The 27,013-nt window shown below is 38.8% G+C and overlaps 1 protein-coding gene across 4 annotated transcripts in view; it reads left to right on the forward strand.

The window, feature by feature from the left end:
- Positions 1 to 22,610, forward strand: part of BBOX1 (gamma-butyrobetaine hydroxylase 1) — a 69,657-nt gene extending 47,047 nt beyond the window's left edge. For 3 of the 4 annotated variants that reach the window (XM_040258902.1, XM_040258899.1, XM_040258900.1), the window contains 4 exons: positions 3,867 to 3,972; positions 10,508 to 10,704; positions 20,189 to 20,355; positions 22,068 to 22,610. In XM_040258902.1, coding sequence (XP_040114836.1) covers positions 3,867 to 3,972; positions 10,508 to 10,704; positions 20,189 to 20,355; positions 22,068 to 22,228 — 631 coding nt within the window. In that variant the 3' untranslated portion in view covers positions 22,229 to 22,610. Of the gene's footprint in view, positions 1 to 3,866; positions 3,973 to 10,507; positions 10,705 to 20,188; positions 20,356 to 20,806; positions 21,036 to 22,067 lie in introns of those variants that run through there. The other variant, XM_040258903.1, reaches the window with a different exon arrangement.
- The last annotated feature ends 4,403 nt before the right edge of the window (positions 22,611 to 27,013 follow it).

The following is a 27,013-nucleotide window of genomic DNA, read 5'->3' on the forward strand; positions in this document are numbered from 1 at the left end:
TGTATTATATATGGGCCACGGAATGACATGAACTTCATAGAGAACATGTATTTCTTGGCTATAGTCATGACGATATAATGGATTGCCTGACTCATACTTGAAATGAGCAGCAGCAGGCTATATATACCCTTTTCTCCTTTCACTAGGTCTCTTTCCAGTTCATGGCCACATGTAGATGACTCTTTAATCTTTAATGAAAGATACACCAGGCTTTCCACCCTAAATTTAAATGAGAAAAAAAAAAAAGACTAAAATAGCTAATTTCATCCTCAATCTCAGAGAATGGGGAAGGAGCCCAACCTTTTCATTTCACATTTCCTTGTCTCAAATACCTCTCAGAAATTCACATTCTCCTTCCTTTATTTAATTCAGGCCTCTATGAAAAATTTCAGCTCTTTCTAGAGTGCTTCCCAAACCATCATTTCTACCATGACGTTCTTCTGGCCCCATTCTTTGTCTCCTTAACTTGCTTTATTTTCTTTATAGCACTTATCTCTACCTGATATTAGATTTGGTAATTACTTGTTTGTCCTTTTTGTTCCCAACTATATTTCTAATGCTAAAACAATACCTGGAATCAAATAGATTTGCTCAATATATAGTTATTGAAAATGATTTGATGACTATAAACATAACTGCTTTCCTGGTAGCTCAGCTGGTAAAGAACCCACCTGCAATGCAGGAGACCTGGGTTCAGTCCCTGGGTTGGGAATATCCCCTGGAAAAGGGAACAGTTACCCACTCCAGTATTCTGGCCTAGAGAATTCCATGGACAGTATAATCCATGGGGTCGCAAAGAGTCGGACAAGATTAATCAACTTCACTCACTCACTCATGAATATAATATAATAGGTGGACATTGTAACAACAATAAAATGGCATGTGTATATAGTGACCAACTTTGGTTTATTTTGAGACACAGCTTCCTTCTAATTACCCATTGTTTCCATCTTCCAAGGAGAAGTTGCTCAACATCATTAGCCATAAGGATATTACAAAGCAAAACCATGAGCTACCACTTCATACCCTAAGATAGTTATAATAATTTAACCAAAAAAAAACCCAAAAACAGAAAACAAGTACAGTGAGGATGTGGAGACACTGGAACGATCACACGGTGCTGGTGACAATGTAGAATGGTTCAGCTGCTGTGGAAAACAGTTTGGTGGAAGAACTGTATAAAAAAGATCTTCACGACCCAGATAATCTCAATAGTGTGATCACTCACCTAGAGCCAGACATCCTGGAATGTGAAGTCAAGTGGGCCTTAGGAAAGCATCATTAAGAACAAAGCTAGTGGAGGTGATGGAATTCCAGTGGAGCTATTTCAAATCCTGAAAGATGATGCTGTGGAAGTGCTGCACTCAGTAGGCCAGCAAATTTGGAAAATTCAACAGTGGCCACAGGACTGGAAAAGGTCAGTTTCCATTCCAATCTCAAAGAAAGGCAATGCCAAAGAATGCTCAAACTACCACACAATTGCACTCATATTACATGCCAGTAAAGTAATGCTCAAAATTATCCAAGCCAGGCTTCAGAAGTAAATAAACAGTGAACTTGCAGATGTTCAAGATGGTTTTAAAAAAGGCAGAGGAACCACAGATTAAATTGCCAACATCCGCTGGATCATGGAAAAAGCAAGAGAGTTCCAGGAAAATATCTATTTCTGCTTTATTGACTATGCCAAAGCCTTTGACTGTGTGGATCACAATACACTGTGGAAAATTCTGAAAGAGATGAGCATACCAGACCACCTGACCCGCCTCTTGAGAAACCTGCATGCAGGTCAGGAAGCAACAGTTAGAACTGGACATGGACCAACAGACTGGTTCCAAATAGGAAAAGGAGTACGTCAAGGCTGTATACTGTCACCCTGCTTATTTAATTTATATGCAGAGTACATCATGAGAAACGCCAGGTGCAGGAAGCACAAGCTGGAATCAGGATTGCCAGGAGAAATATCAATCACCTCAGACATGCAGATGACACCACCCTTATAGCAGAAAGTGAAGAGGAACTAAAAAGCCTCTTGATGAAAGTGAAAGAAGAGAGTGAAAAAGTTGGCTTAAAGCTCAATATTCAGAAAACTAAGATCATGGCATCTGGTCCCATCACTTCATGGCAAATAGGTGGGGAAACATTGGAAATAGTGTTAGACTTTATTTTTGGGGACTCCAAAATCATTGCAGATGGTGATTGCAGCCATGAAACTGAAAGACGTTTACTCCTTGGAAGGAAAGTTATGACCAACCTAGATAGCATATTCAAAAGCAGAGACATTACTTTGCCAACAAAGGCCCATCTAGTCAAGGCTATGGTTTTTCCAGTGGTCATGTATGAACGTGAGAGTTGGACTGTAAAGAAAGATGAGCACCAAAAAATTGATGCTTTTGAACTGTGGTGTTGGAGAAGACTCTTGAGAGTCCCTTGGACTGCAAGGAGATCCAATCAGTCCATCCTAAAGGAGATCAGTCCTGGGTATTCATTAGAAGGACTGATGTTGAAGCTGAAACTCCAATACTTTGGCCACCTGATGCAAAGAGTTGACTCATTTGAAAATACCCTGATTCTGAGAAGGATTGGGGACAGGAGAAGGGGACGACAGAGGATGAGATGGCTGGATGGCATTACCAACTCGATGGACATGAGTTTGGGTAAATTCCGGGGGTTGGTGATGGACAGGGAGGCCTGGCGTGCTGTGGTTCATGGCGTGGCAAAGAGTTGAACACGACTGAGCAACTGAACTGAACTAGACAGAAACTTAAAAATAGAAGTATGATATAACCCCATAATTCTACTCCTTCATATCACCCCTCCACAAATTAAGAATAGTTATTCAAATAAATGCATGTACATGAAAATCCACATATTCATACCAGGATTATTCACAGTAACCAAAGAGCAGACACACCACAAATGTCAATCAAATAATGAATGAATAAACACATTGTGATATAACCATACAACAGAACATTATTCAAGCATAAAAAAGAATGAAGTGCTGTTACCTGCTACAACATAGATGAATCTCAAAAATATTATGTTAAGTGAAAGAAACCAGGCACATGAGTCACATGTATGATTCTATTTATATTAAATATACAAAAGTACTTAAATCCATAGAGATAGAAAGCAGGTGGGCATTTGCCAGAGACTAAGAGGACAAAGTGGAAAGAAACTGCATAATGGGTGGTAGGTTTTAGTTTGGAGTGATGGAAATGTTTTGAAACTATATAAGCAGAGGCATTTGTTACCAGCATTGCAAATGTTCTAATGGCACTGAATGTCAATGAAGTTTTCATTTTAAAATGGCCATTTCATATTCTGTAAGTTTTGCCTCAATAATTCATTTTTTAAATGCATTAAGCTATTAAAAATGTAACCTACAATCCCATATGCGTGCCCAGTCACTCAGTCATGTCCAGCTCTTTGTGACCCCATGGACTGTAGCCCGCCAGGCTCCTCTGTCCTTGGAATTTTCCAGACAAGAATACTGGAGAGGGTTGTCATTGCCTCCTCCAGGGGCTCTTCCCGACCCAAGGATCAAACCCGTGTCTCCTGTGTCTCCTGCATTTGGCAGGAGGACTTTTTACCACTGAGCCACATACGTGGGAAGCCCACAGTCTCATATACACCTCTTTATAAACTCTGTACTCTTTTTTTTGGAAAGAAGTGAAGTGAGAAGCTGATTCTGAGAAGGCTACTTTGGACAAAGAAAGGTCAGACTCTTTTCCTGGCTCACAGTCATTATGGTAATTATTTCATAAGATGAAGTTTCCATTTCTCCCGGGTCTCAAGTTCATTCTAACACATTTCCTCTGGCTTAGTGACAGACTGTTTAAACATATGTTTCTTGTATTTTACAGACATACTTGGCAAGTGCAAGACAAAATCGATGCAAACAATGTGGCTTACACAACTGGGAAGCTGAGCTTTCACACTGATTATCCAGCCCTCCATCATCCACCTGGGGTAAGGTGAGCCTCAACATGTTTTCCACAAGGCAGGCCAAGGACCAGTATTCTCCTGTATTTTGAGCCTAAAAGATTGTATGTTTCACTAGCTAATTTGTCTTAATGTAGATCTTTCTCCAAACACAATCTAAAGTCACAAAAATCTCTGTACCTAAATCTTGAACAGCCTCACATTCACAAGGGATAGAAGATTTCCATGTTTTGTTTTTTTTTTTTAACATTTCTTCATTTCTCCCTGGAAATAACTACTGGCACTTACTGCTTTGCCAAGACATTTTACCAAAGCAGTATATCTTGAGGTCTTTTTGAACATTTAACATTCCTTGGAGAGTTGAAAGAGAAAATAAAACCAGGGAACACAGTGTAGAGTTTTTCCCACAAAGTCACATGGCCACCATTCCTATCAGTTAACTATTGCAGTAAACAACAACAACAAATGAACAAACAAAACCACTCCATAACTTCCCAGCTTAAAAGCACAGCCACTGACTGATGGTTTTACAGTTTCGGCTATATTCAGCTATGTAGTTCTGCTGCTGCTGAGTCTGCAAGGGACTGGTTGACCTAGGTGGTGGCTGAGATGACTTGTCCCTGCCCCATCTGATCTATCATCTCCCCACACACCAACACCCCCACCCGCGCCCCAGCTGGCCCAGGCTTATGCCTGCTACATAGCAGGTAGCAGGGTCTCCAGAGAGCATGCTGAAACATACAAGGCCTCTTGAGATCCAGGCTAGCAATCAGCACAGTGTCATCTCTGCCATGTTTTCATACTTTTTTGGTCAAAGGTTTTAGCCCAGACTCAAGGGGTGAGGAAGTAGAGGACACCTTTTGCAGGAGAAGCTGCAAATACATACCACAAAGGGGTATGAATGCAAGAAGCAGAATAACTTTGGTTGTTTTGGGAAACCGTCTACTCTCCCATCTATCCGATTCTTCATCAAGGAGGGAGATGTTCACCATGGAGCACAAATCCTCCAGATTTTCTGGAAGCCTCCCCATCTACTACCTTGTTACAACATTACCATTTTACTAAACAGCTGCATTTTCACAAAAGCATCATTTTGCTAAACCAAGAAATAAATGGTCAGAAAACTATCTTTGAAAAGAGATTTTGTTCCTTTTTTTTTGAGCTAAATGCAACTAAATGATATAACCCCACAGAAATTTGTATCTTCAAACATAAATGAAAGTGGAAATTTGGGATAATTCTCTAGCTAACGAAGGTGAAATAGGGGAAAATCAAAATCCATCTGTGTTTTTCATCATATTAACTGGACACACTTCTCCATGCCTTTGTTACCCATTGTCGTCATCAGTATTAACTAAGCTAGTCTAGTATTTTACTTCACCTGTTTCAAATTACTTTGTTGATTGTAAAATACCACATGATTTCTTTGAACTAAATGCAACAGTGAAATGACCCTCGATAGTCACCTTTTCAGGAAGGGGTTGAGAGGAAGACACACAATGTGATTTGTTTTAAATGTGGCCCAGAAATTTTCTAAAACCCTGGGAGTTAAAAGCCAAACTAATCATCTCAGTTCATTTGCCGAAGACAAGTTGGAGAAGTCAAAGGGAATAAAGTTCTTAAAATTAGACTAGAAAACTAGATTCTATTTGAAATTTTAAATTACCTGATTTTTTATGAATTTATGTTTTGTTTCAGGGTTAAAATTGAAAGCCTACAGAAAAGTGATCAAATGACTTCATAAACATTCCTGAAGTATAAAGTTTGACATTTTCATAGTATTTTATATTACACTTTCTGTATTTTATATTCTTTCAAAGCATTTTTAATTATATTGCTTTATTTGATGCCTCTTAGCATTCCTTCAAGGTAAATAGAAGCAATCATGTCTTTTTATGTTAAATGAAGGTGCCCAGCATGGTTAAATACTTTTCAAGGTAATAGGGAACTTGAACTTGAAACAGGACCTCCATCAGAATTTTTTAACACATCATTGGGATCATGAGTTGGACTTTCTAATTACCATAATTTCTGTAACATGCTGACTATTTATAGACATTGTCATACATTACAAATACATGAAATACAGGAATTGAACCTTTTACTTCCATGTTATTTCAAAACTTAGCCCAGTACCTTAGGTGTAATAGAGACTTATTAAATATGCTAAAAAGAAGTTTAAAATGCCACAAAGTTGTACCAATCTCTACCAGCAAGTGAAAGGTCCAAATCTAAATAAACTGATAGATTTTTAAATAAAAAAATGATTCCTGAAATGTCTGCTGCTGCTGCTGCTGCTAAGTCACTTCAGTTGTGTCCGACTCTGTGCAACCCCATAGACGGCAGCCAACCAGGTTCCCCCGTCCCTGGAATTCTCCAGGCAAGAACACCGGAGTGGGTTGCCATTTCCTTCTCCAATGCATGAAAGTGAAAAGTGAAAGTGAAGTCACTCAGTTGGGTCCTGAAATGTCTAGATTCTAGTAAAATAGTAATTGAAATTCAGGTACCTGCTTGTGCTATTAAGTTTCCACTTTGGAATTATTCAAAGGTTTTTGAACCTAAGTTTGAGCTCTTTTATAGCAAATAAAATAAACCAATATTCTTTTCAGTACAGATGAAATGATCTGGATAATGAGTTACCTGTTGAGAGTTCAGTTTGATCAATTTCAATGACATGGGGCAGGATAAGGAGACATATCTTTAATGAAACACAGATGTTGTTTCATTCACTGTCTCTGGGCCAAAAGTCACGTGCTGCCATAAAGCAACATTTAAAAAGAAAATATTTTTGGTTCTGAATGACTTACATGACATCAAATTGGGTTTTATACACACCAGGCATATATTTACCTTTTAAATGTGCAAAGAAAGTGTTTTCTGGGTCCATCGTCTTTTCTGTTTCATAGGATTGCATTAAAATGTACATATACAAAAGAAGATTATTAGTTGGCCTAGCCATATGTAAAAGACATCAGCTGACCTTTGTTTCAAAGATTTATATTTGAAATATTCTGTGACTTCATTATGGCAGAGTCTAAAAAGGATTTGAAGAACACAGATTCTACCACAGACCAAGTTATGTTATTGTTTCACCTTCTTGGAGTTTGAGAGACTTGAGGTTGATATTTCCATTTCATCTTCTTTTTAATCATACTGCTTCACCCCTCATTGCCTTGGCAATGAGTCGATTTTCTACAATAACTTGGCCAGTTTATGCACATATTTTCAAGCTCAAAAAGAAGACATCAATTTAAGGATGAGCAATTATTCATTTAGGTCAGTTCTCTCATAATAGCAGAAAATGAGGTGTCATCAATCTAAAAATGGAAGTTTAAGTTTACAAAACACAATGCACACACCACACAATACTGAATCAGCAACAGTGCTATAAAGGGACTTCTCCCTTCACAGGAAAGGAACTTGCTGTCTGAGGATTTAAAGCACAAAGGCCAAGGTCTGAACACTAGTTTTGCCATATATTAGCAGAGTTCTTACCAGCTGGCCAGTTTTTATACCTGAGTCCTAGTTTCTGCCTCTACAGAATGGAGATGAAATTATCAAATTCTAAGGACTGTTGTTTAAAAGACACTCCTTGGAAGAAAAGTTTTGACCAACCTAGATAGCATATTCAAAAGCAGAGACATTACTTTGCTGACTAAGGTCCATCTAGTCAAGGCTATGGTTTTTCCTGTGGTCATGTATGGATGTGAGAGTTGAACTGTGAAGAAAGCTAAGTGCCAAAGAATTGATGCTTTTGAACTGTGGTGTTGGAGAAGACTCTTGAGAGTCCCTTGGACTGCAAGGAGATCCAACCAGTCCATTCTGAAGGAGATCAACCCTGGGATTTGTTTGGAAGGAATGATGCTAAAGCTGAAGCTCCAGTACTTTGGCCACCTCATGCGAAGAGTTGACTCATTGGAAAAGACTCTGATGCTGGGAGGGATTGGGGGCAGGAGGAGAAGAGGACGACAGAGGATGAGATGGCTGGATGGCATCACTGACTCCATGGACGTGAGTCTGAGTGAACTCCGGGAGTTGGTGATGGACAGGGAGGCCTGGCGTGCTGCAATTCATGGGGTTGCAAAGAGTCGGACACGACTGAGCAACTGAACTGAACTGAAGGACTGTTGTAAGGAACAAATAAATATGCACTTGTTGTTCAGTCACTCCACTGTGTGACTCTTTGGGACCCCAGGGACTGCAACATGCCAGGCTTCCCTGGCCTTCACTGTCTCTCAGAGTTTGCTCAAACTCATGTCCATTGAGTCAATGTTGCCATCCAACCATCTCATCCTCTGTCTCCTCCTTCTCCCCCAGCCCAACACCATAATTGAAGACCACATGTATATTATATTTTAAACAGAACTTTTGTATGGTTTTGGAAGGAGGCAGGATTTCTCACAGCCACACATTGGCTGACACATTTCTCACTGACACATTTGGTTTGTCTGAACACACATTCATTGTATATCTGTTACGGATGAGGCACTCTGTAGGAGTCAAAGGAGAGTGGGGAATATTGTTTCTGCCCTCCAGGAGCTCACAGTTCACAAAGAGATAAACCAGAGGAGACTCTGTTCCAAAACAGCAGAATCAGCACCAGGGCAAGAGCTTCCTGAACAAACACAGATACCAAATGCTGCCTGATCATGCAGAACGGGGGCTGTTCAGAGAAGAAGTGAACTAGTTTCTGAAGTTCTGAGATCAGTCAGGCACAGATTAGGGGCAGGCATTCCAGGCAGAGGGAGTGGCTTGCTGGCAAACGGAGAGTAAAAAAGATAGAATATTCTTCTTTGGGGGAAAAAAACCTGTAAACATTCATCATGTTCTATAATAATCTACATGGGGAAAGAATCTGAAAAAGAATGTATATATGTATATATGTATATGTGTAACTGAGTCAGTTAGCTGTACACCTGAAATTAACACAACATTGTAAAATCAACTATACTCCAATATAAAATAAAAATTTAATTTAAAAAGTTAAAATTTTAGAAAAGGATTTTTATTTTAGGTCTGCACTATCCAATATAGTAGACACTAGTCATCCAGGATTAAGTTGTAATTTAAACAAATTAAGATTAAATAAAGTTTAAAGTTAAGTTTCTCAGACAAACTAACCACATTTCATGTGCACAATACACATACAGGACTAGAGATGACTACATTGGGCTCGTGGAAGAACATTTCCATCATCACAGAAAGTTCTAATGGGCAGCACTTGCCCTCGCAATCTTCAGAGTTAGCCAAGCTAAATGATATTTTCCCACTTATACTGGTATCCCCCTAGTCTGTGTATTTGATCATATTTGCCTCTTCCTTTGTATAAAAGTTGTCAGACATTGGTTTTTATTTTTATTTCATGCAGAAGGAAGTTTTCACAGCTGAAGAGTGTTAGTTTCTTTATGCATAAAATCACAGTCTAAATTTAGGTATTCAAAATCACCCACCCATGCTGACTTACTAAAAGGAATCACATAACCAAGGAAAATAACTCCATTCAAAAGAATATTGTTTAAAATATTTAAACATTTAGCTTTCCAAAGTGAAATCATGCATTTTTCTCTAAATCTTAGTAAAAGTAACTAACACTTACCATCCTTTTGGTTTCTCATTCCCACTATTTTGGGGGCTTATTCATCCTCATAGCCTCATCCTACCTCATTCCTTTATCATTATACTTGAACTACCCCCTTGTGACTTGGGCTTCCCTTGTGGCTCAGCTGGTAAAGTATCCGCCTGCAATGCAGGAGACCTGGGTTTGATCCCTGGGTTGGGAAGATCCCCTGGAGAAGGAAAAGGCTACTAACTCTAGTATTCTGGCCTGGGAGAATTCCATGGACTATACAGTCCATGGAGTCGCAAAGAGTTGGACACAACTGAGTGACTTTCACTTTCACTGCATTAGATTCTCAAGTAGTTACTCTCTTACAAGTTTCTCCCTTAAAAAATTGTATCCCTTATTAACACCACTGGACTAATAATTTTCAACTCAGTCTTGACTACACTATTTCCATATTCAAAAGCCTTTAACAATTCCTCTCTGTGCACAAGAAAGTCCAATCTTTCATCTGACATTCAAGACTTCCCCTGATTAGATCCCAAATTACCTTTCCAAGTGGATTACTATTTCCAGTTGTAACCCTCTACTGAAGCCAGACATTTTGAGACCCAGTGAAGTGTGTGGTTTTGCACACCCATCAACACTGCCAAGTGATTTGCTCTCGCTGTTCTAGTCTATGTATCCAAAATCTTATCCCTTCGACTTTACCCAAATTAAATTCCACTTCTCCTGTAAAGCCAACAGTAAGTGTTCACTCCCTACTGCTCTTATGATCTGTGCCTTTTGTTTACAAACAGTATTTGATTGCATCCTTGTCTTAAACTGTAACACTATTTGAACAGTAAACTTTTGATTTCAAGCAACTTTTTCCCCAACCTCTTTCTCTGTTGACACAAGTGATAGATATTAAAGTATATTACCTTTATGAATCTTTCTGTAAAGCTGTCAAAAATGTAGGTGCATACCACTTTAAAACATGGTTTTCTGTTCTATTTCTAGGTTCAGCTTCTGCATTGCATAAAGCAAACTGTCACTGGGGGTGAGTCAGAAATTGTAGATGGATTCAATGTATGCCAAAAGCTCAAGGAAAAAAATCCTCGAGCATTCCAGATTCTGTCCTCCACCTTTGTGGACTTTACAGACATTGGAGTGGATTACTGTGATTTCTCTGTACAATCCAAACACAAAATTATAGAGTAAGTACTGTTTCTAAGTTTCTCATCTCAATAAAACAGTTGACAGCAAAAGCTTCATTAACCTAAAGCTGAAACAGAAAAATCCAATACCCTTCTGAGCTTTACTTTATATTAACTGTTTAGCCCAGTTCTCGAATGAAAGAGGAAAAAAAGAACCCTGTCACCATTAAAAAAAATATATGAAACTCCATGAAATCTCTGTTCTTAATCAATTTAAGTAACTAAGACTTCATGTATTCTTCATTTTTAAACTATAAATTCTGCATAGTTATAATCAGTGTGATTGTGATTGTACTAATCAGGACCCTTTCAGAACTGAAAAACTATAACTCAAACTCTGATAGTCTAGCAGTTGAAAAGTATCATCTGATATTGACCTTTTATTTTTTCCTTTACCTCTTAGCCAACACATCCAAAAATGAAGTGTTGGCTTTATTTTTAAAAACAATTAGTAGAAACTCCAAATTTTCATTGTCCTTAGAGCTGGTAATGACAGCACACAGAAAATACTTATTTTCCAATAGCTACAGCAAAGATGTAGACTCGCTGCCCAGAATGTGTTTAAATCTATCCTGGAAGAATCACCATGGCCAGGAAGTCAGAGAATTCTAATTGGTTGTCCCTGGATCACACGTTCATCTCCAAAGAAAGGTCAGCCTCAACTGAACCACAAGGGCAGAGAAAGAAACAATAACATCTCCCCAGACTGATGCCAAAAAATCATATGTTCCCTACACAGAACTTTTTATGTTCTTTTTTTGTTTAGCATTATTTCATAAGAGAGTATCTACAAAGGCCACGCATGTATCCTTTTACTTGAGAATTATCTTACATTGTTTTTCTAGGACATATTTGATTTAATCTGACCTTAATGAATTTTGAGGTGTTTCAATTTTACAGTTAAGTTTGTATTCTTCTTTTAGGAGAAATAACCAAATAATATGAAATAAACTCATTTAATAAATAATCACATTCCCGATATACTAACTCAGCTTTCTTAAATACACACGTGATCATCATTTATTCATTCAACAAATATTTACTGAGGCCATTCACTCTTGTTGGTGCATGGGATACATTGGTAAACAAAACACTTTCCTGTCCTCATGAAGCTTACTTACTAATGGGGGAGTGGAGAATTAGAAATTTTTAAAATAAATGAGGAAATTGAAATGAATGTTAAGATATTTTAAGTGCTTAAGAAACAAGGAAACTTCAGGCAGGTTAGGGGAGTCTAAGAGCCGAAGACTTAGGGAGGATGAAATTTGTATCATTAAACAGTGTTTCAGTTGAACTCCAATACTTTGGCCACCTGCTGCGAAGAGCTGACTCATTTGAAAAGATCCTGATGCTGGGAAAGATTGAGGGCAGGAGGAGAAGGGGATAACAGAGGATGAGACGGTTGGATGGCATCACCGACTCAGTGGACATGAGTTTGGGTAAACTCAGGGAGTTGGTGATGGACAGGGAAGCCTGGTGTGCTGTGGTCCATGGGGTCGCAAAGAGCTGGACATGACTGAGTGACTGAACTGAACTGAACTGAAACAGTGTTTCAAGGACAAGCTTTATCGAGTAGGTGATATTTGAGCAAAACTTAAGAGTAAGGGAGTTTGTCCAGAACATAAGCAGTTCCCAGAAACAGCTAGAGCAAGGATCCTAGGATGACCCTAAGAAGATGCTTCGTGTGGTCAAGGAACCACAAGAAGCCACTCTGTGGGGCAGAGTGTTAAGAGAGGAGGCCAGACGGTTTTCAGTTTATATAAAGCTGTGTTAACCATCATAAGAACACTGGCTTTCACTCTTAGTGAAAGATTTTGACCAAAACAGAGACATCTATATTGATATAAACTTATTTACATTTTTAGTGGATCACCCTGGCTGCTGTGCTCAATATAGTGTAGGAGAACAATGGCAGGAATAAGAAGTCCAGCTAAGGAGCTCCTATGGGACTGCAGGTCAGAGCCGAGGGTACCTCGAACATAAGTGGTCCTGGTGGTGACAGCAGCAGTGTGGAGAAGAGTCCTCTTTGGGATATATTTTTCCATATTTAATCAGCATATTTCCGTGAAATATTGGATGAAAGATCTGAGAGGAAGACAGACTTAAAAAAATAAATCCCAGTCCAAAGTAACATTATCTAAGAGGTCAATCATTGAGAATGGAAAAGGAAGGAATAACTCTCAAGATTCCTAGGTTTAACATGAGAGTTTTAAATATTTAAAAGGCCATTACAAATTATCATTTTGTTGTGACACAATATGATTACAGAGTCTGCAAGGCTAGTGAATAGAGGCAAAAAAAAAAAAAAAACTTGGCTATTGAGTGAAGTTAACCAAATAGTCATCATCTGAATCATAATTTGGCTTTGTTATTTTTTTTGTAGTGAAATTCCAGAATTTGGTCATTATCAAGGTCTCAGAAATATCCCTAGAGAATATCAAGTTTTAACCTTAATTCACTTAAAATGTGTTTTTAACAACAGGAGATGAAACAGAGTTTTCAGTTAATCAAGGGTTTCAGTACCCTGATTGTTCAGGTTAATTTTCCTAGTGGTTAAATCTTTTCACTCTTTTGAGTTGCTTATTTCCTATTTAATACAAAAAGATCTTGGAGGCTGCTGAGAAAGTTAAGTGTCATGCAGTACAATAAAATATAAAGAAAGAAACTAGGACAAAAATAATAATGGTGATAAAAAAATAATAATATTGGTAGATTAAGCTATGGCAGTGCAACCTAGTGGTTACAAATCCAGTCACATGAACACGACTCCTTCTCTTGTTATCTGTGTGCTGTTGGTCAAATGACTTATGCTTGCTAAGCCACAAAAAGGAATAATTGTCAGTAAAAAGAAAAAGAAGGAGTAATATGAATACCTGTGCTGGGCTGTGCTTAGTCACTCAGTGGTGTCTGACTCTTCGCTAGGCTCCTCTATCTATGGGGATTCTCTAGGCGAGAATACTGGAGTGGGTTGTCATGCCCTCCTCCAGGGGATCTTCCCAACCCAGGGACTGAACCCAGGACTCCTACATTGCAGGTGGATTCTTTACCACCTGAGCCACCAGGGAAGCCCAAGAATACTGGAGTGGGTAGTCTATCCTTCTCCAGGGAAACTTCCTGACCCAGGAATCGAACCAGGGTCTCCTGCACTGCAGGTGGATTCTTTTCCAGCTAAGCTACCTAGGAAGCCAGAGTTAATACCTACCACATAACAATTGCAGTGGGAATTATAGAGAAAATATACAGACAGTGCTGTCACAATGCCTGACTCAGAAAGAGCAGAATAAATTTTAGCTAGCTATCATTTTCATAATCCAATCTATTTACTGGTGATAGATTTTAATTTCAGCTCTGAGTTTCTAATGACCAAAGCAAGACAAGAAAATAATGAATTTGCAAGATGCTCTTAAGATATAAAATTTTCTTACATAAAACGTGATGTGGTAGGCAAGACCATAGTAATAGTCTCACAACACATTCATATCATATCTCTCTCAATGAGAAATAATATTTTAACTAATGAAGAGAATCTACTGCACCACACTTTAATTGTAGGAGATGATTCCCCAGTCTTCACCGGGCTCTTTTATGGGCATCACTGATGAGGTTTTGCATTTGCTAGTTTGCAGTCAAGATGTTGCTGATTTATGTTTAAATGCTTGTCCTGCATGCATAGCTAGTATATAGATGGTTATTCCCCATCTTTGGGGTTTTCACCCTTTCTCAGCATATAGAAAGATGTCCTCTTCATTAAAGGGGACTGAAATGCAAAAGTAGGAAGTCAAGAGCTACCTGGACTAACAGGCAAATTTGGCCTTGGAGTACAAACGAAGTAGGTCAAAGGCTAAGAGAGTTTTGCCAAGAGAACGCACTGGTCATAGCAAACACCTTCTTCCAACAACACAAGAGAAGACTCGACACATGGACATAACCAGATGGTCAATACCAAAATCAGATTTATCATATTCTTTGCAGCCAAAGATGGAGAAGCTCTATATAGTCAGTAAAAACAAGACCAGGAGCTGACTGTGGCTCAGATCATAAGCTCCTTATTGCCAAATTCAGACTTAAATTGAAGAAAGTAGGGAAAACCACTAGACCATTCAGGTATGACCTAAATCAAATTCCTTACAATTATACAGTGGAAGTAACAAATAGATTCAAGGGATTAGATCTGATAGACAGAGTGCCTGAAGAACTATGGAATGGATGAAGATTCAAGACATTGTACAGGGGGCAAGGATCAAGACGATTCCCAAGAAAAAGAAATGCACAAAGGCAAAATAGTTGTCTGAGTAGGCCTTACAAATAGCTGAGATAAGAAGAGAAGCTAAAGGCAAAGGAGAAAAGAAAAGATATACCCATTTGAATGCAGAGTTCCAAAGAATAGCAAGGAGAGATAAGAAAGCCTTCCTCAGTGATCAACAAAGAAATAGAGGAAAACAATAGAATGGGAAAGACTAGAGATCTCTTCAAGAAAATTAGAGATACCAAGGGAACATTTCATGCAAAGAAGGGCACAATAAAGGGCAGAAATGGTATGGACCTAACAGGAACAGAAGATATTAAAAAGAGTTAGCAAGAACACACAGAACTATACAAAAAAGATCTTCATGATCCAGATAACCACAAAGGTGTGATCACTCACCTAGAGCTGGACATCCTGGAACAAAAGGCAAGTGCGACTTAGGAAGCATCACTATGAACAAAGCTAGTGGAGACGATGGAATTTCAGTTGAGCTATATCAAATCCTAAAAGATGATGCTGTGAAAGTGCTGCACTCAATATACCAGCAAATTTGGAAAACTCAGCAGTGGCCACAGGACTGGAAAAGGTCAGTTTTCATCCCAGTCCCAAAGAAAGGTAATGCCAAAGAATGTTCAAACTACCACACAATTGCACTCATCTCACATGTTAGCAAAGTAATGCTCAAAATTCTTCAAGCCATGCTTCAACAGTATGTGAACCATAAACTTCCAGATGTTCAAGCTAGACTTAGAAAAGGCAGAGGAACCAGAGATCAAATTGCCAACATCCACTGGATCATCAAAAAAACAAGAGTTCCAGAAACACATCTACTTTTGCTTTATTGACTATTCCAAAACCTTTGACTGTGTGGATCACAACCAACTGTGGAAAATTCTGAAAGAGATGGGCATACCAGACCACCTGACCTGCCTCTTGAGAAACCTGTATGCAGGTCAAAAAGCAATAATTAGAACTGGACATTGAACAGCAGACTGGTTCCAATCAGGAAAGGAGTATGTCAAGGCTGTATATTGTCACCCTGCTTATTTAACTTATATGCAGAGTACATCATGAGAAACGCTGGGCTGAAGGAAGCACAAGCTGGAATCAAGATTGCCGGGAGAAATAATAACTGCAGATACGCAGATGACGCCACCCTTATGGCAGAAAGCAAAGAACTAAAGGGCCTCTTGATGAAAGTGAAAGAGGAGAGTGAAAATGTTGGCTTAAAACTCAACATTCAGAAAACTAAGATCATGGCATCCAGTCTCATCACTTTATGGCAAATAGGTGGGGAAACAATGGAAACAGTGAAAGACTTTATTTCTGGGGCTCCAAAATCACTGTAGATGGTGACTGCAGCCATGAAATTAAAAGACGCCTGCTTCTTGGAAGAAAAGCTATGACCAATCTAGACGGCATGTTAAAAAGCAGAGACATTACTTTGCCAGTAAAGATCCGTCTAGTCATGGCTCTGGTTTTTCCAGTAGTCACTTACAGATGTGAGAATTGGACTATAAACCAATACAGAATTGTAAAGTAAAATAAAAAATAAATAAACAAATAAATTTTAAAAAAATAAAATAAAATAAAATTTAAATAAGTAGTAAACCAAAAAAAAAAAGAAAGAAAGCTGAGCACCAAAGAATTGATGCTTTTGAACTGTGGTGTTGCCAAAGGCTCTTGAGAGTCCCTTGGACTGCAAGGAGATCCAACCAGTCTATCCTAAAGGAAATCAGTCCTGAATATTCACTGGAAGGACTGATGTTGAAGCTGAAACTCCAATATTTTGCCACTTGATGCAAAGAACCGGTTCATTGGAAAAGCCCTGATGCTGGGAAAGATTGAAGGCAGGAGGAGAAGGGGACGACAGAGGATGAGATGGTTGGATGGCATCACCGATGCAATGGACATGAATTTGGGTAAGCTCTGGGAGTTGGTGATGAACAGGGAGGCCTGGTGTGCTGCAGTCCATGGGGTTGCAAAGAGTTGGACATGAATGAGTGATTGAACTGAACTGAACAGCATATAATCCTGCATCAAGACTTTCTTTTCATCCTCTTTTTACATACAGTATATCCTGCTTGCTAAGGTCCAATTTTGCATTTTATGTTGATCCTCATGATGCCAAGCACATATCTCCTCTAACATCCTTCCATCCTCAGAATAACATCTTCTCTGCATCTCACAACTAAATTTACTTTCTATTTCCCCCTCAGATCATTTCTTAGAATGTTAAAAAACATTGTGACTTATTTTCTCATATAGAAAGTAAACACCAGGTTAAAAGAAACAGAGAGTGTACTACACAGGGGGAGAGAGAGGAATTGATTATTTTTGCCCACATGTATGAACTCTTAGGGGCTTACTCAGGTGGCGCTATTAGTAAAGACTCCACCTGCCGATGCAGGCAACACAGGAGATGTGAGTTTGATCCCTGTGTCGCCAAGATCCCCTGGAGGAGGAAATGGTGACCCACTCCAGTACTTTTGGTGGAAGAATCCCAAGGACAGAGGAGCCTGGCAGGCTATAATCCATGGGGTCGCAAAGAGTCGGACACAACTGAGCAGGTGAGCAAAAGATGAACTCTTAGAAATGAAAGCTTAATACAATGTACCATGAAATACACCATTCTGATTTTATTGAGTAGCCCACGGTACATTGTATTAGTGGGAAAAGAAACAAATAAGCAGAGTGGCTGGGATGGAAGAGTCCCAAGGGAAGTTTCAGAGATGTAACATCCTAGTCAGTGACACGCAGGCTGACGCAAAGGCTGTCAGTGTTGTGCGCTTAGCTGCTCAGTCATGGCCGATTCTTTGCGACCTCCCGGACTGTAGCCCGCCAGGCTCCTCTGTCCATGGGGATTCTCCAGGCAAGAACACTGGAGTGGGTTGCCATGCCCTCCTCCAGGGGATCTTCCCAACCCAGGGATCGAACCCGGGTCTCCCATATTGCAGGCAGATTCTTTGCCATCTGAGCCACCAGGGAAGTCCGTCATTGTTATATGCACAGAAAATAATGCAAGGAGAGAGGAAGGGGTGTGTGTCAGGAGGAATTAGGCTAGAATCTTAAAGATAAAGTGAAAAGGCAAAATGTCCTCAGAAACTGTGAAAGGAGTCTGAAACCAGCAGTATGAACACATCAATCGAAAGGTCTCAAGCTCTACGCTTTGTATCACTCAAACCTGAAGATCCACAGTCTCTTCTGCTGACTGACCTCTTCCTTCATTCTTTGTTCATGAAGCTACAAACTGCAGGCTATAGAGCCCCCTTTATCTAAGTGGTAAAGTTGGGGCAGCAGGGAAGAGCACGTCACTGCCTATTCAGTCATATTTGTATTTTTATCAATATATATAAATTCAAGTTATAAGAGCCTTTTTTGAAAACCTGGTTCTTTCGTATACTTTCTTTCCTTATATGGGTTTAACAGGTAGTTTTCAGTCACTACTCAATTAGCAAAGAGTTGCTGTTAATGACTATTTCTAAGAGTTTATCATTCAGTTCAGTTCAGTTGCTCAGTCATGTCCAATTCTTTGTGACCCGATGGACTACAGCACACCAGGCTTCCCTGTCCATCACCAACTCCTGGAGCTTGCTCATACTCATGTCCATTGAATCAGTGGTGCCATCCAACCATCTCATCCTCTGTCGTCCCCTTCTCCTCCTGCCTTCAATCTTTCCTAGCACCAGGGTCTTTTCAAATGAGTCAGTTCTTCGAATCAGGTGACCAAAGTACTGGAGCTTCAGCTTCAACATCAGTCCTCCCGATGAATATTCGGGATTGATTTCCATTAGGATTGACTGGTTTGATCTCCTTGCTGTCCAAGGGACTCTCAAGAGTCTTCTCCAACACCACAGTTCAAAAGCATCAATTCTTTGGCTCTCAGCTTTCTTTATGGTCCATCTCTCATATCCATACATGACTACTGGAAAAAGACTACATAGCTTTGACTAGACAGAGCTTTTATTATTATACTTGCCATTGGCTCACAGGATTGACTATTAATCTGAGATACAAAGTGTGGGGACCAGGTAGCCATACTTTGTATACCACTGGTTCTCTCTGTGTGAGGAGCCAGCCAAGTGTAATCTAGACCCCAAATCAGTGTCACCAAGCCCTGGAACATGTACCAGAGTGTGTTTCATTTGACCCAGCTATTGGCTCACATTACCACCTCCTAAGCTGACCAAGGAGTAATTCTTGGCACTTCATCACCATCCTTGACCACCTTCAGTTTTTCTCTATCTGTCCTCTTTCTACCTAGAGAAAAGATAAAGTTGGTTGCTATTTTAGAACTGGCTAAAAGTCCATCTTCCTAATAAGCTAAAAAAGTTTTTTCTTCCTTTGTCTCTGTGTCTAAACAATGCTCATACCTTCCTAATTATAACCAACAAACTTAAATTTAGAAATGTTATTTCTTACATTAAAAACAGTATTATGTTATATTGTCATGATCATGATTTACATTCTAAGAAATACTATAGAGATCACAATATTAGAATCTCTCAAGGTACTCAGAAGACCTTGGTACTCTCCAAAGGTACTAAAAAATATACAAAGTTACATATGCAACAAATATTTATTAACTGCTTATTATGCCCAGGTTCTATGTAAGTGCTGGGAATGCAACATTAAGTGAAATACAGTATCAGTCTTCTCAAAGCCTATACACTAAGATAGTTAACATAGATGGAAAGATCCAAAGAATGTACTTCCAGCTAGACTCTACTTTCTCTGTGCCTTGGTTTCCCCATCTACAAGTTAGGGATTGAATTAAAACAGATTATTTCAAGCTTTAAAAAAAAAAAGCAAGTCTTTCTTCCCAATAATGCTCCAATAAAATCATACTTAAAACCCCAATAGTTAAAACATGTAAGTTGACTGATCTATGAATTATAACATAGAAATGTTTTAATATGTAAAAGCTGCTCTTTTTCAAAGAATGAATTAATTTTCCTAACAAAAATTTTAACTTAAATTTCTCAGAAACATTTATTTTGAAGTAATTTGAACCATTCTGGCATTTTGGTAGTAAGATTTCCAAAAACACTTGCCAAATGAATAAATGAAAAACCAATGAATACTTTGTATCACAGATAACCTTAATATTTTCTGTACATATGTTTGGATTCTTTAATACTACATTTCAGAAACATCAGCCAAGATGAAATGACCCTTACAAATGTAAATAGATACTTCATGGCTTCTATATTTTAACTTCTTCTCTTTGAAAAACAGATTAGACGATAAAGATCAAGTGGTTCGTATCAACTTCAATAATGCAACTAGAGACACGATATTTGATGTACCTGTCGAGAGAGTTCAGCCTTTCTATGCTGCTCTGAAGGAGTTTGTTGACCTCATGAACTGTAAAGATTTCAAGTTCACTTTCAAGATGAATCCAGGTCAGTGAACACACCTCCTCAAACAACTGAAAGAATGGGTTTTCTTCAATCTCAAGCATTGAGAGCAGTTTTTCTCAGACAAGGCATGTGGAACAGTTTACAACAGAGTCTTGGTGTATGGCCAGCTTGCTTAAATAGCAGACTTCTGGCTCTTACCCTGGCTCTAAATTGACTTTAAAATACTCATTCTTAAATAAGCTCCTAGATAATCCTTAAACACATCAAAATTTAATAACCTCTAACCTAAAGAATAAATATTGAAAGACAAGCTAAATAAAATCTCATATCTGATATGAAGACTGATGACATATTCTATTCTGATAGCCAATCAATACAAACTGAAGCTTATACTTAATTCTTCTAACTTGGTAAACAGATAAAATTATCCCCATGACTCTCACTCTAAAGTTCATGAGTCATATTTACTCACTGCACTTATCTGATCTGGCAGGCATATTGCTACCTGAAACAAAGTCGTACTGAAATATTGCAGCCACTTGGATAAAGAAGCAGAAAGCATTGTGGGTTCTCTGGATCATCTCTACTTAATAAAGTGACATGAAACTCAAGGATGTTGATATCTAAAATAAAAGGCCTAATTTCTCCCTCCTGTTGACTGGGCCAAGTAGAAGATACTTTTCTCCTGTGCTTTTTTTTTTTAAATTGATCTTTGGATCTAGTAAAGTACTACTAGAATCTTCATAAATTCACTGTTATGCAGTCAACACCACGTGGATTTTTAAGAGCAGTAACATGTAAAATGGAAATGCAATGGGAGAAAAATACCCAAAAAACAGGAGTTAGAATTCAAGCTTCACCATTTAATGGCAGAAACCTTCTGACAAGTGCTTCAGCTTCTCAGAGCTTCAGTTTTCTATATATGAAAAGATGAGATAATACTCTTCCTTCAAGATTTTTATGAGGCTTAGAAATAACATACATAAATACTAAGAACATAAGACAAACCAAGAATATCACTATCCTTATAATTATCTAAGGCTGTTAAACTAGAAATAAGCATTGCTTAAGTCAGAAAGAGAAAGACAAATGTCATATGATATCACTTGCATGCAGAATCCAAAATATGGCACAAATTAACCTGTGTATGAAACAGAGAGAGACTGTCTGACACAGAGAACAACTTGTAGTTGCCAAGGTCGGGGGAAGCTGGGGTGGGATTTGGGGGTTAGCAGACGCAAACTATTATATATAGAATATATAAACAAAAATGTCCTACTCTATAGCACAGGGAATTTTTCTATATCCTGTGATGAACCATAATGGAAAAAAAAAAAACAAATGTATGTATATATATAACTGAATCACTTTTCTGTATAGCAGAAATTAACATAACATTGTAAATCAACTATATTTCAATTTAAAGAAAATACTTCTGACCAGGAGGTAAGTAACAATCAGGAAGAATAATTCATAAGTTTTGCATGGAGATAATAGTTTAAGTAAGAATTATAAAAGTGTCTACAGGGGCCTGACAGTCTATGTACTTGAGATGTCAAAAGGCTTAAAGCAATCAGCATCTAGTGATCTGATTTGTATGAAAAAGTGAGTATGTAATTTTATGTAAAGAAGTAAACATATTGTTTCTTGATGTGAACCACATGGCAGGGCTATTTTTGCATTTCACATTTTCTAGTTCAGCAAATCATTTACACATAAGATTATATTCAGACTGTAAAAATTCTTTTGTCTAGGTGATGTGATTACCTTTGATAACTGGCGCTTACTTCATGGCCGACGAAGCTACAAAGCCGGAACTGAGATAACCCGCCATCTAGAAGGCGCTTATGCTGATTGGGATGTGGTCATGTCAAGGCTACGTATCTTAAGGCAGAGTGTCCAGAGTAGAGACTGACTCTCCTGTTGCTAACTTCAGTAAGATTCCAATGAGTGTATTTTATAAGATATGACAAGGTTATTTGTCTTCACAGACCATGAGCCATATCAGTTATGTATTAATCTCTTTAACACTGAACATGTCATCTTTCTCACAAGAGTTCTCTTTTCTTTCTAATCATATACAATGCTGACTTTTTAGATGTTGTAGCCATGTTCTCACTTTTTCAAATAAAGCATCTCTTCTGTTCAGATGCATGTATGATCTAATTTCTTTTGCCCATCTGTGAGAGTCTCCAGAATGCCTTCAAATCATTTTGTGCTAAACCAAATTCTCTCTTCAAATAAGGCTTCTTTTGAGTAAAGCTTTGTTTCAAATAAAGTTTGTGTTTCAAATAAAACTTGTCTCAAAACATGTTTCTGCTCTGTTGCCTATAGGGTCTTGTTTTTCATGACTGCATATAACTGTCTTTAGCATGCTTGGGAATGCTAGTTTCCCAAGCATAGCATATTGGGATCATGTTTTCAAAGATCTCTTTGTTTACTTTCATTACCGAATTCTGTGACCCAAATTTCCAGCCCTCACCAACCTGGTGAGCTAAGCTTTTCTTATAATACCTAAATTATGACATCAAACCCAAGAATATGTCAAATTAAAAGAAAATATAGTCCCCTGCCCTTACAAAGTTTCTCTTGCCCCAAATAAATACTCCTAAGGACTGCCAGGATAGCATACCCCTGTCTATTATCTGTTCCCTTCACTATCTGCCTTCAGCTAAGAACTAGTAAAGGTAGAACCAAGATGCAACACTCATAAATGAGCATGACATCTGCTCACCTGTGGACAGCTTTACCTGCTGGTCTTGGCTTCTTCTATAGCCACTGCCTTGTCCCCAGTGGTGGGACACAGGTGTCACCACCAGCCATGAAAGCTGTTGTGCCTGTTGAGTATGCCTACTGTGCCCAGTCCTTATCCATAGCTCCTGAAAAACGGAGTCTTGGCATTTCCATTTGCTAAAATCCTGGTAGTATATAGATTTCTAATCTATACGCTTGGGGCCCTAATCAAGCCTCTTACTCTGAAAGTCTTAATCATTGCCACTGCTGCACAGCTCTACCTGTTGGTTTATAACTGAATGAAAATATTACTTCCATCCATGAGTTTCACACTCACACTGTGCCAATGGCACTGAGAATCTGGATGAACAGTGCCTGAGGCCCATGTCAGCACACCCCTCTGTTTTCTGAATTCTGGAATTAAGTCCACATCACCAGCCCAGTCTCCTCTTTCCCTTGTAATGCTGGCCCTTTCTGGGGTGTTCATTGCCCTTTCCCAGTCATCTGGTCTTGATGGGGCTACGATGGTACACCACATATGTTTGATTTTTCCAAACTCCAAATGGAGTGGGCCGGGTTCTCAATGCCATCTCTTCTAAGAAGCTCCTAGAATGAAAATAGGTAAGTTCAATAGGGGCATGGCTCAGACTGACGGGGCAGCTAATACCTAAAAACAAATGCTTAATCAATACCTAAAAACAAATACATTTCTTGAGTAACCCTAGGTCCATCCACTTACAAAACCTAAACGCCAGGCACGGGCAACACTAAGGTGACTTGTCTTGCTTTTATTCATTTGACAGATACTTAATCACATACCAGGTATATGTCGGACACACTGCTAGACTAAAGACATAGAAGGACTTGCGATGTACCTACTTATGGTCTGGGAGGGGAACAGATAAGGGTGTAGATGATGATGTGTTATATTAACAGAATGGTGTATAGGAAGGCATCCAAGATTGGAGAGGTTAATGAAAGCTTCAGTCTGAGTTTAATGAGGGTTAACAGTAGTTTTCCTGGCAAAGACAGGAAAATTACTTTCCAGCTCAAAAGGTAGAAGAGGCACAGAGAATTGCAAGTGATCACAGTGCATGTGCTGATTTACAAGGAAAAAAAGAGCAGAGCATAGGAATGGTGTAAATCCTGGGTTTGGATGCCTAAGTTCAAAGAGTAATAATAATAATCAGTTAACTAGGTGTCTTTGAACAAACAACTTCTTCCCTTAAGCCTCAGATTTCTATATATAAATGAGACTAAGAATAGTTATCTCGTTAAATTTACATGCGGATTAAGTAAAAGTTCACGGAGAGCAGAATTTTCTCAAAATTCTCAGATGATTAGAGTCATGTTTGTGTGTGTGCTGTAATACTACTTCCCAGTCTCATTCTGTGAAGGCTACGATCCGATGGATCTGGGCTAAGAACCAAGAACTGTATCTTTAGCAAAGATCCCAGGTGATAGACATCATCAGAGAAGTTTAGAAAATATAAATGTAAAGCATTCAGCATGGTTCCTAAGTGAGGGTAAGTACTCAATAAATGGTAACTATTGTTAGTTATAATAACAGAGGTTATAGAGGGAGAGAATAGACAAGGATGAGACAACATATGTGATGCCAGAGACAGAGATAAGGACCAGGTCATGAAACATCAAAATGAATGTTGCAACAAAGAGTTGACATTTTATCTTGAAAGCAATGAGGAGCCACTTAAAGTTTTGTGTTTTTTTTTTTTTAACAATAGAGTTCCTTGGTCAGATATTCATTTTTAAAGATCTATCTGGCTACACTGTAGAGGAAATTGTAAATGAGCAAGGCTAGAAGTTATAAATCTTCTTATGAGGTTATAAATCTGCTTACTGTAGGAAGCTGGATGAGAGATTAAGAAGGACTGAATTAGAATGCTGGGAGAGGAAATGGAGAGATACTTAGGAGGCTAAATCTAGAGAACCTGATGCTTCTCTGCAAGTAAAGAATGAAGGAGATGTTCATTCTCCCTGCCGGGTTTCTAGTTAAGAAAAATGAGTTAACTGTGATTCCATGCTTAAGGAGAGAAGCCACAAAAGCAGAAGCAAGTTTGTGAGCAAGACAATGAACACAGTTTTGAACAGACTGAACTTGGATTTACCTTGAGCTGATCTACTTGGCCATTGGCTCTATATATACATACAGCTCAGGACAGAGACCTGGATTGGAGGTCTGCATTTGGAAAGTATCTGAAAGTGGATGAAATTACTACTTGCTTTCCTGGAGACCTTTAGTGATTGTGACCAAAATTACAAGCTTCATGGTATGATGATAAACAAATGATATTGGCCTAGTTTGTGGAATTAGTTACACCTTGAACATAAAGAATCAGTAGTGGCTTATATTCAAAATCAGCTAGACCATGTACATATTGTATTTTATCACTAGAAGATGGCATTCCAAACCAGCATCCTGCAGACTGGCTGTTTCCTTCTCTGATGAAAAATTATTTCTGCCCTGGAAAGAAGGGACAGAGGATTGGATGCTATTGCAACAATTTCTGAAGTGTTATATAGGACATGACATATTATGGGCTATAGCATCTGGTGCCGATGGAAGATGACTAGATTTCCTGGATATAATAGTCTAAAGATTTGACTTTCCTCCAAACTCATAATAGATCTGATGTAACTTGGATTAGAATTTACCCCCATTTGGCAGTGCGGACTCTTACGGTCTGTTCTATTTCTCTGATTTGACTTGTAGAGTATTAGTGTCTTGGCTGGTTAATCGGAATAACTCCACAGGTCACCAGAATGACATGTCACAAGATATCTTCGTTGGTCTTTATTTCTCCCCCTAATGGACCATTAAAAGGTGAATAAATGAGTTTCATTAGTGGGAATTTATGCAAAAACAGGAAATCCATGGAAAAGCTGATGGACACTGAGGGTAATTTCTCTGTCCAGGACTTTAAATTAAGGAAGAGGAGAGACTTTGTGAATAAAAATACCCTTTTGTGTTGTTAAATATGATTTTGAGAATAGATTTGAACCCAAAGTTCTTGCAACGAAAGTTTGATTCATTTGGATGTAATGGCTTATAACATACCTCTGTGTCTCAGCATGTATTTCCTCACTGTCTGGACCACTCTTCCCTACCAACTTCTATGCTTGCAAAATTTATCTTCTTTCTTCAAAATTTAGTATAAGTTTTATCTCTCTTGTGACTCCTTCCCTGACTCTCCCAGTCAGACTGAAAAACTCTTTCCCCTGGCTCCCATTGAGCTTTACATAAATGTTTGTTTTCCTGTTCCTCAGCCACTAAGTCGTGTCCAACTCTTTGCAGCTCCATGGACTGCAGAACACCAGGCTTCCCTGTCCTTCACTGTCTCCCAGAGTTTGCTCAAACTCATGTCCATTGAGTTGGTGATGCCATCCAACCATCTCATCTTCTGTCATCCCCTTCTCCTCCTGCCTTCAATCTTTCCAATGAGTCGGCTCTTCCCATCGGATGGCCAAAGTACTGGAGCTTCAGCATCAGTCCTTACAATGGATATTCAGGGTTTATTTCCTTTAGAATGGCCTGGTTTGATTGCCTTGCAGTCCAAGAGATTCTCAAGAGTCTTCTTCAACACCACAGTTCAAAAGCATCAATTCTTTGGCACTAAGCCTTCTTTATGGTTCAACTCTCACATCCGTACATGACTACTGAAAAAACTACAGCTCCGACTATACGCATATTGAGTGCAGCACTTTCACAGCATCATCTTTCAGGATTTGAAATAGCTCAACTGGAATGCCATCACCTCCACTAGCTTTGTTCGTAGTGATGCTTTCTAAGGCCCACTTGACTTCACATTCCAGGATGTCTGGCTCTAGGTGAGTGATCATACAGTCGTGCTTATCCGGGTCATGAAGATCTTTTTTGTACAGTTCTTCTGTGTATTTTTGCCACCTCTTCTTAATATCCTCCGCTTCTGTTAGGTCCATACCATTT

The sequence above is a fragment of the Oryx dammah genome, unplaced genomic scaffold (assembly GCF_014754425.2).
Source record: "Oryx dammah isolate SB20612 unplaced genomic scaffold, SCBI_Odam_1.1 HiC_scaffold_17, whole genome shotgun sequence".
NCBI classification, from domain to species: Eukaryota; Metazoa; Chordata; class Mammalia; order Artiodactyla; family Bovidae; genus Oryx; species Oryx dammah.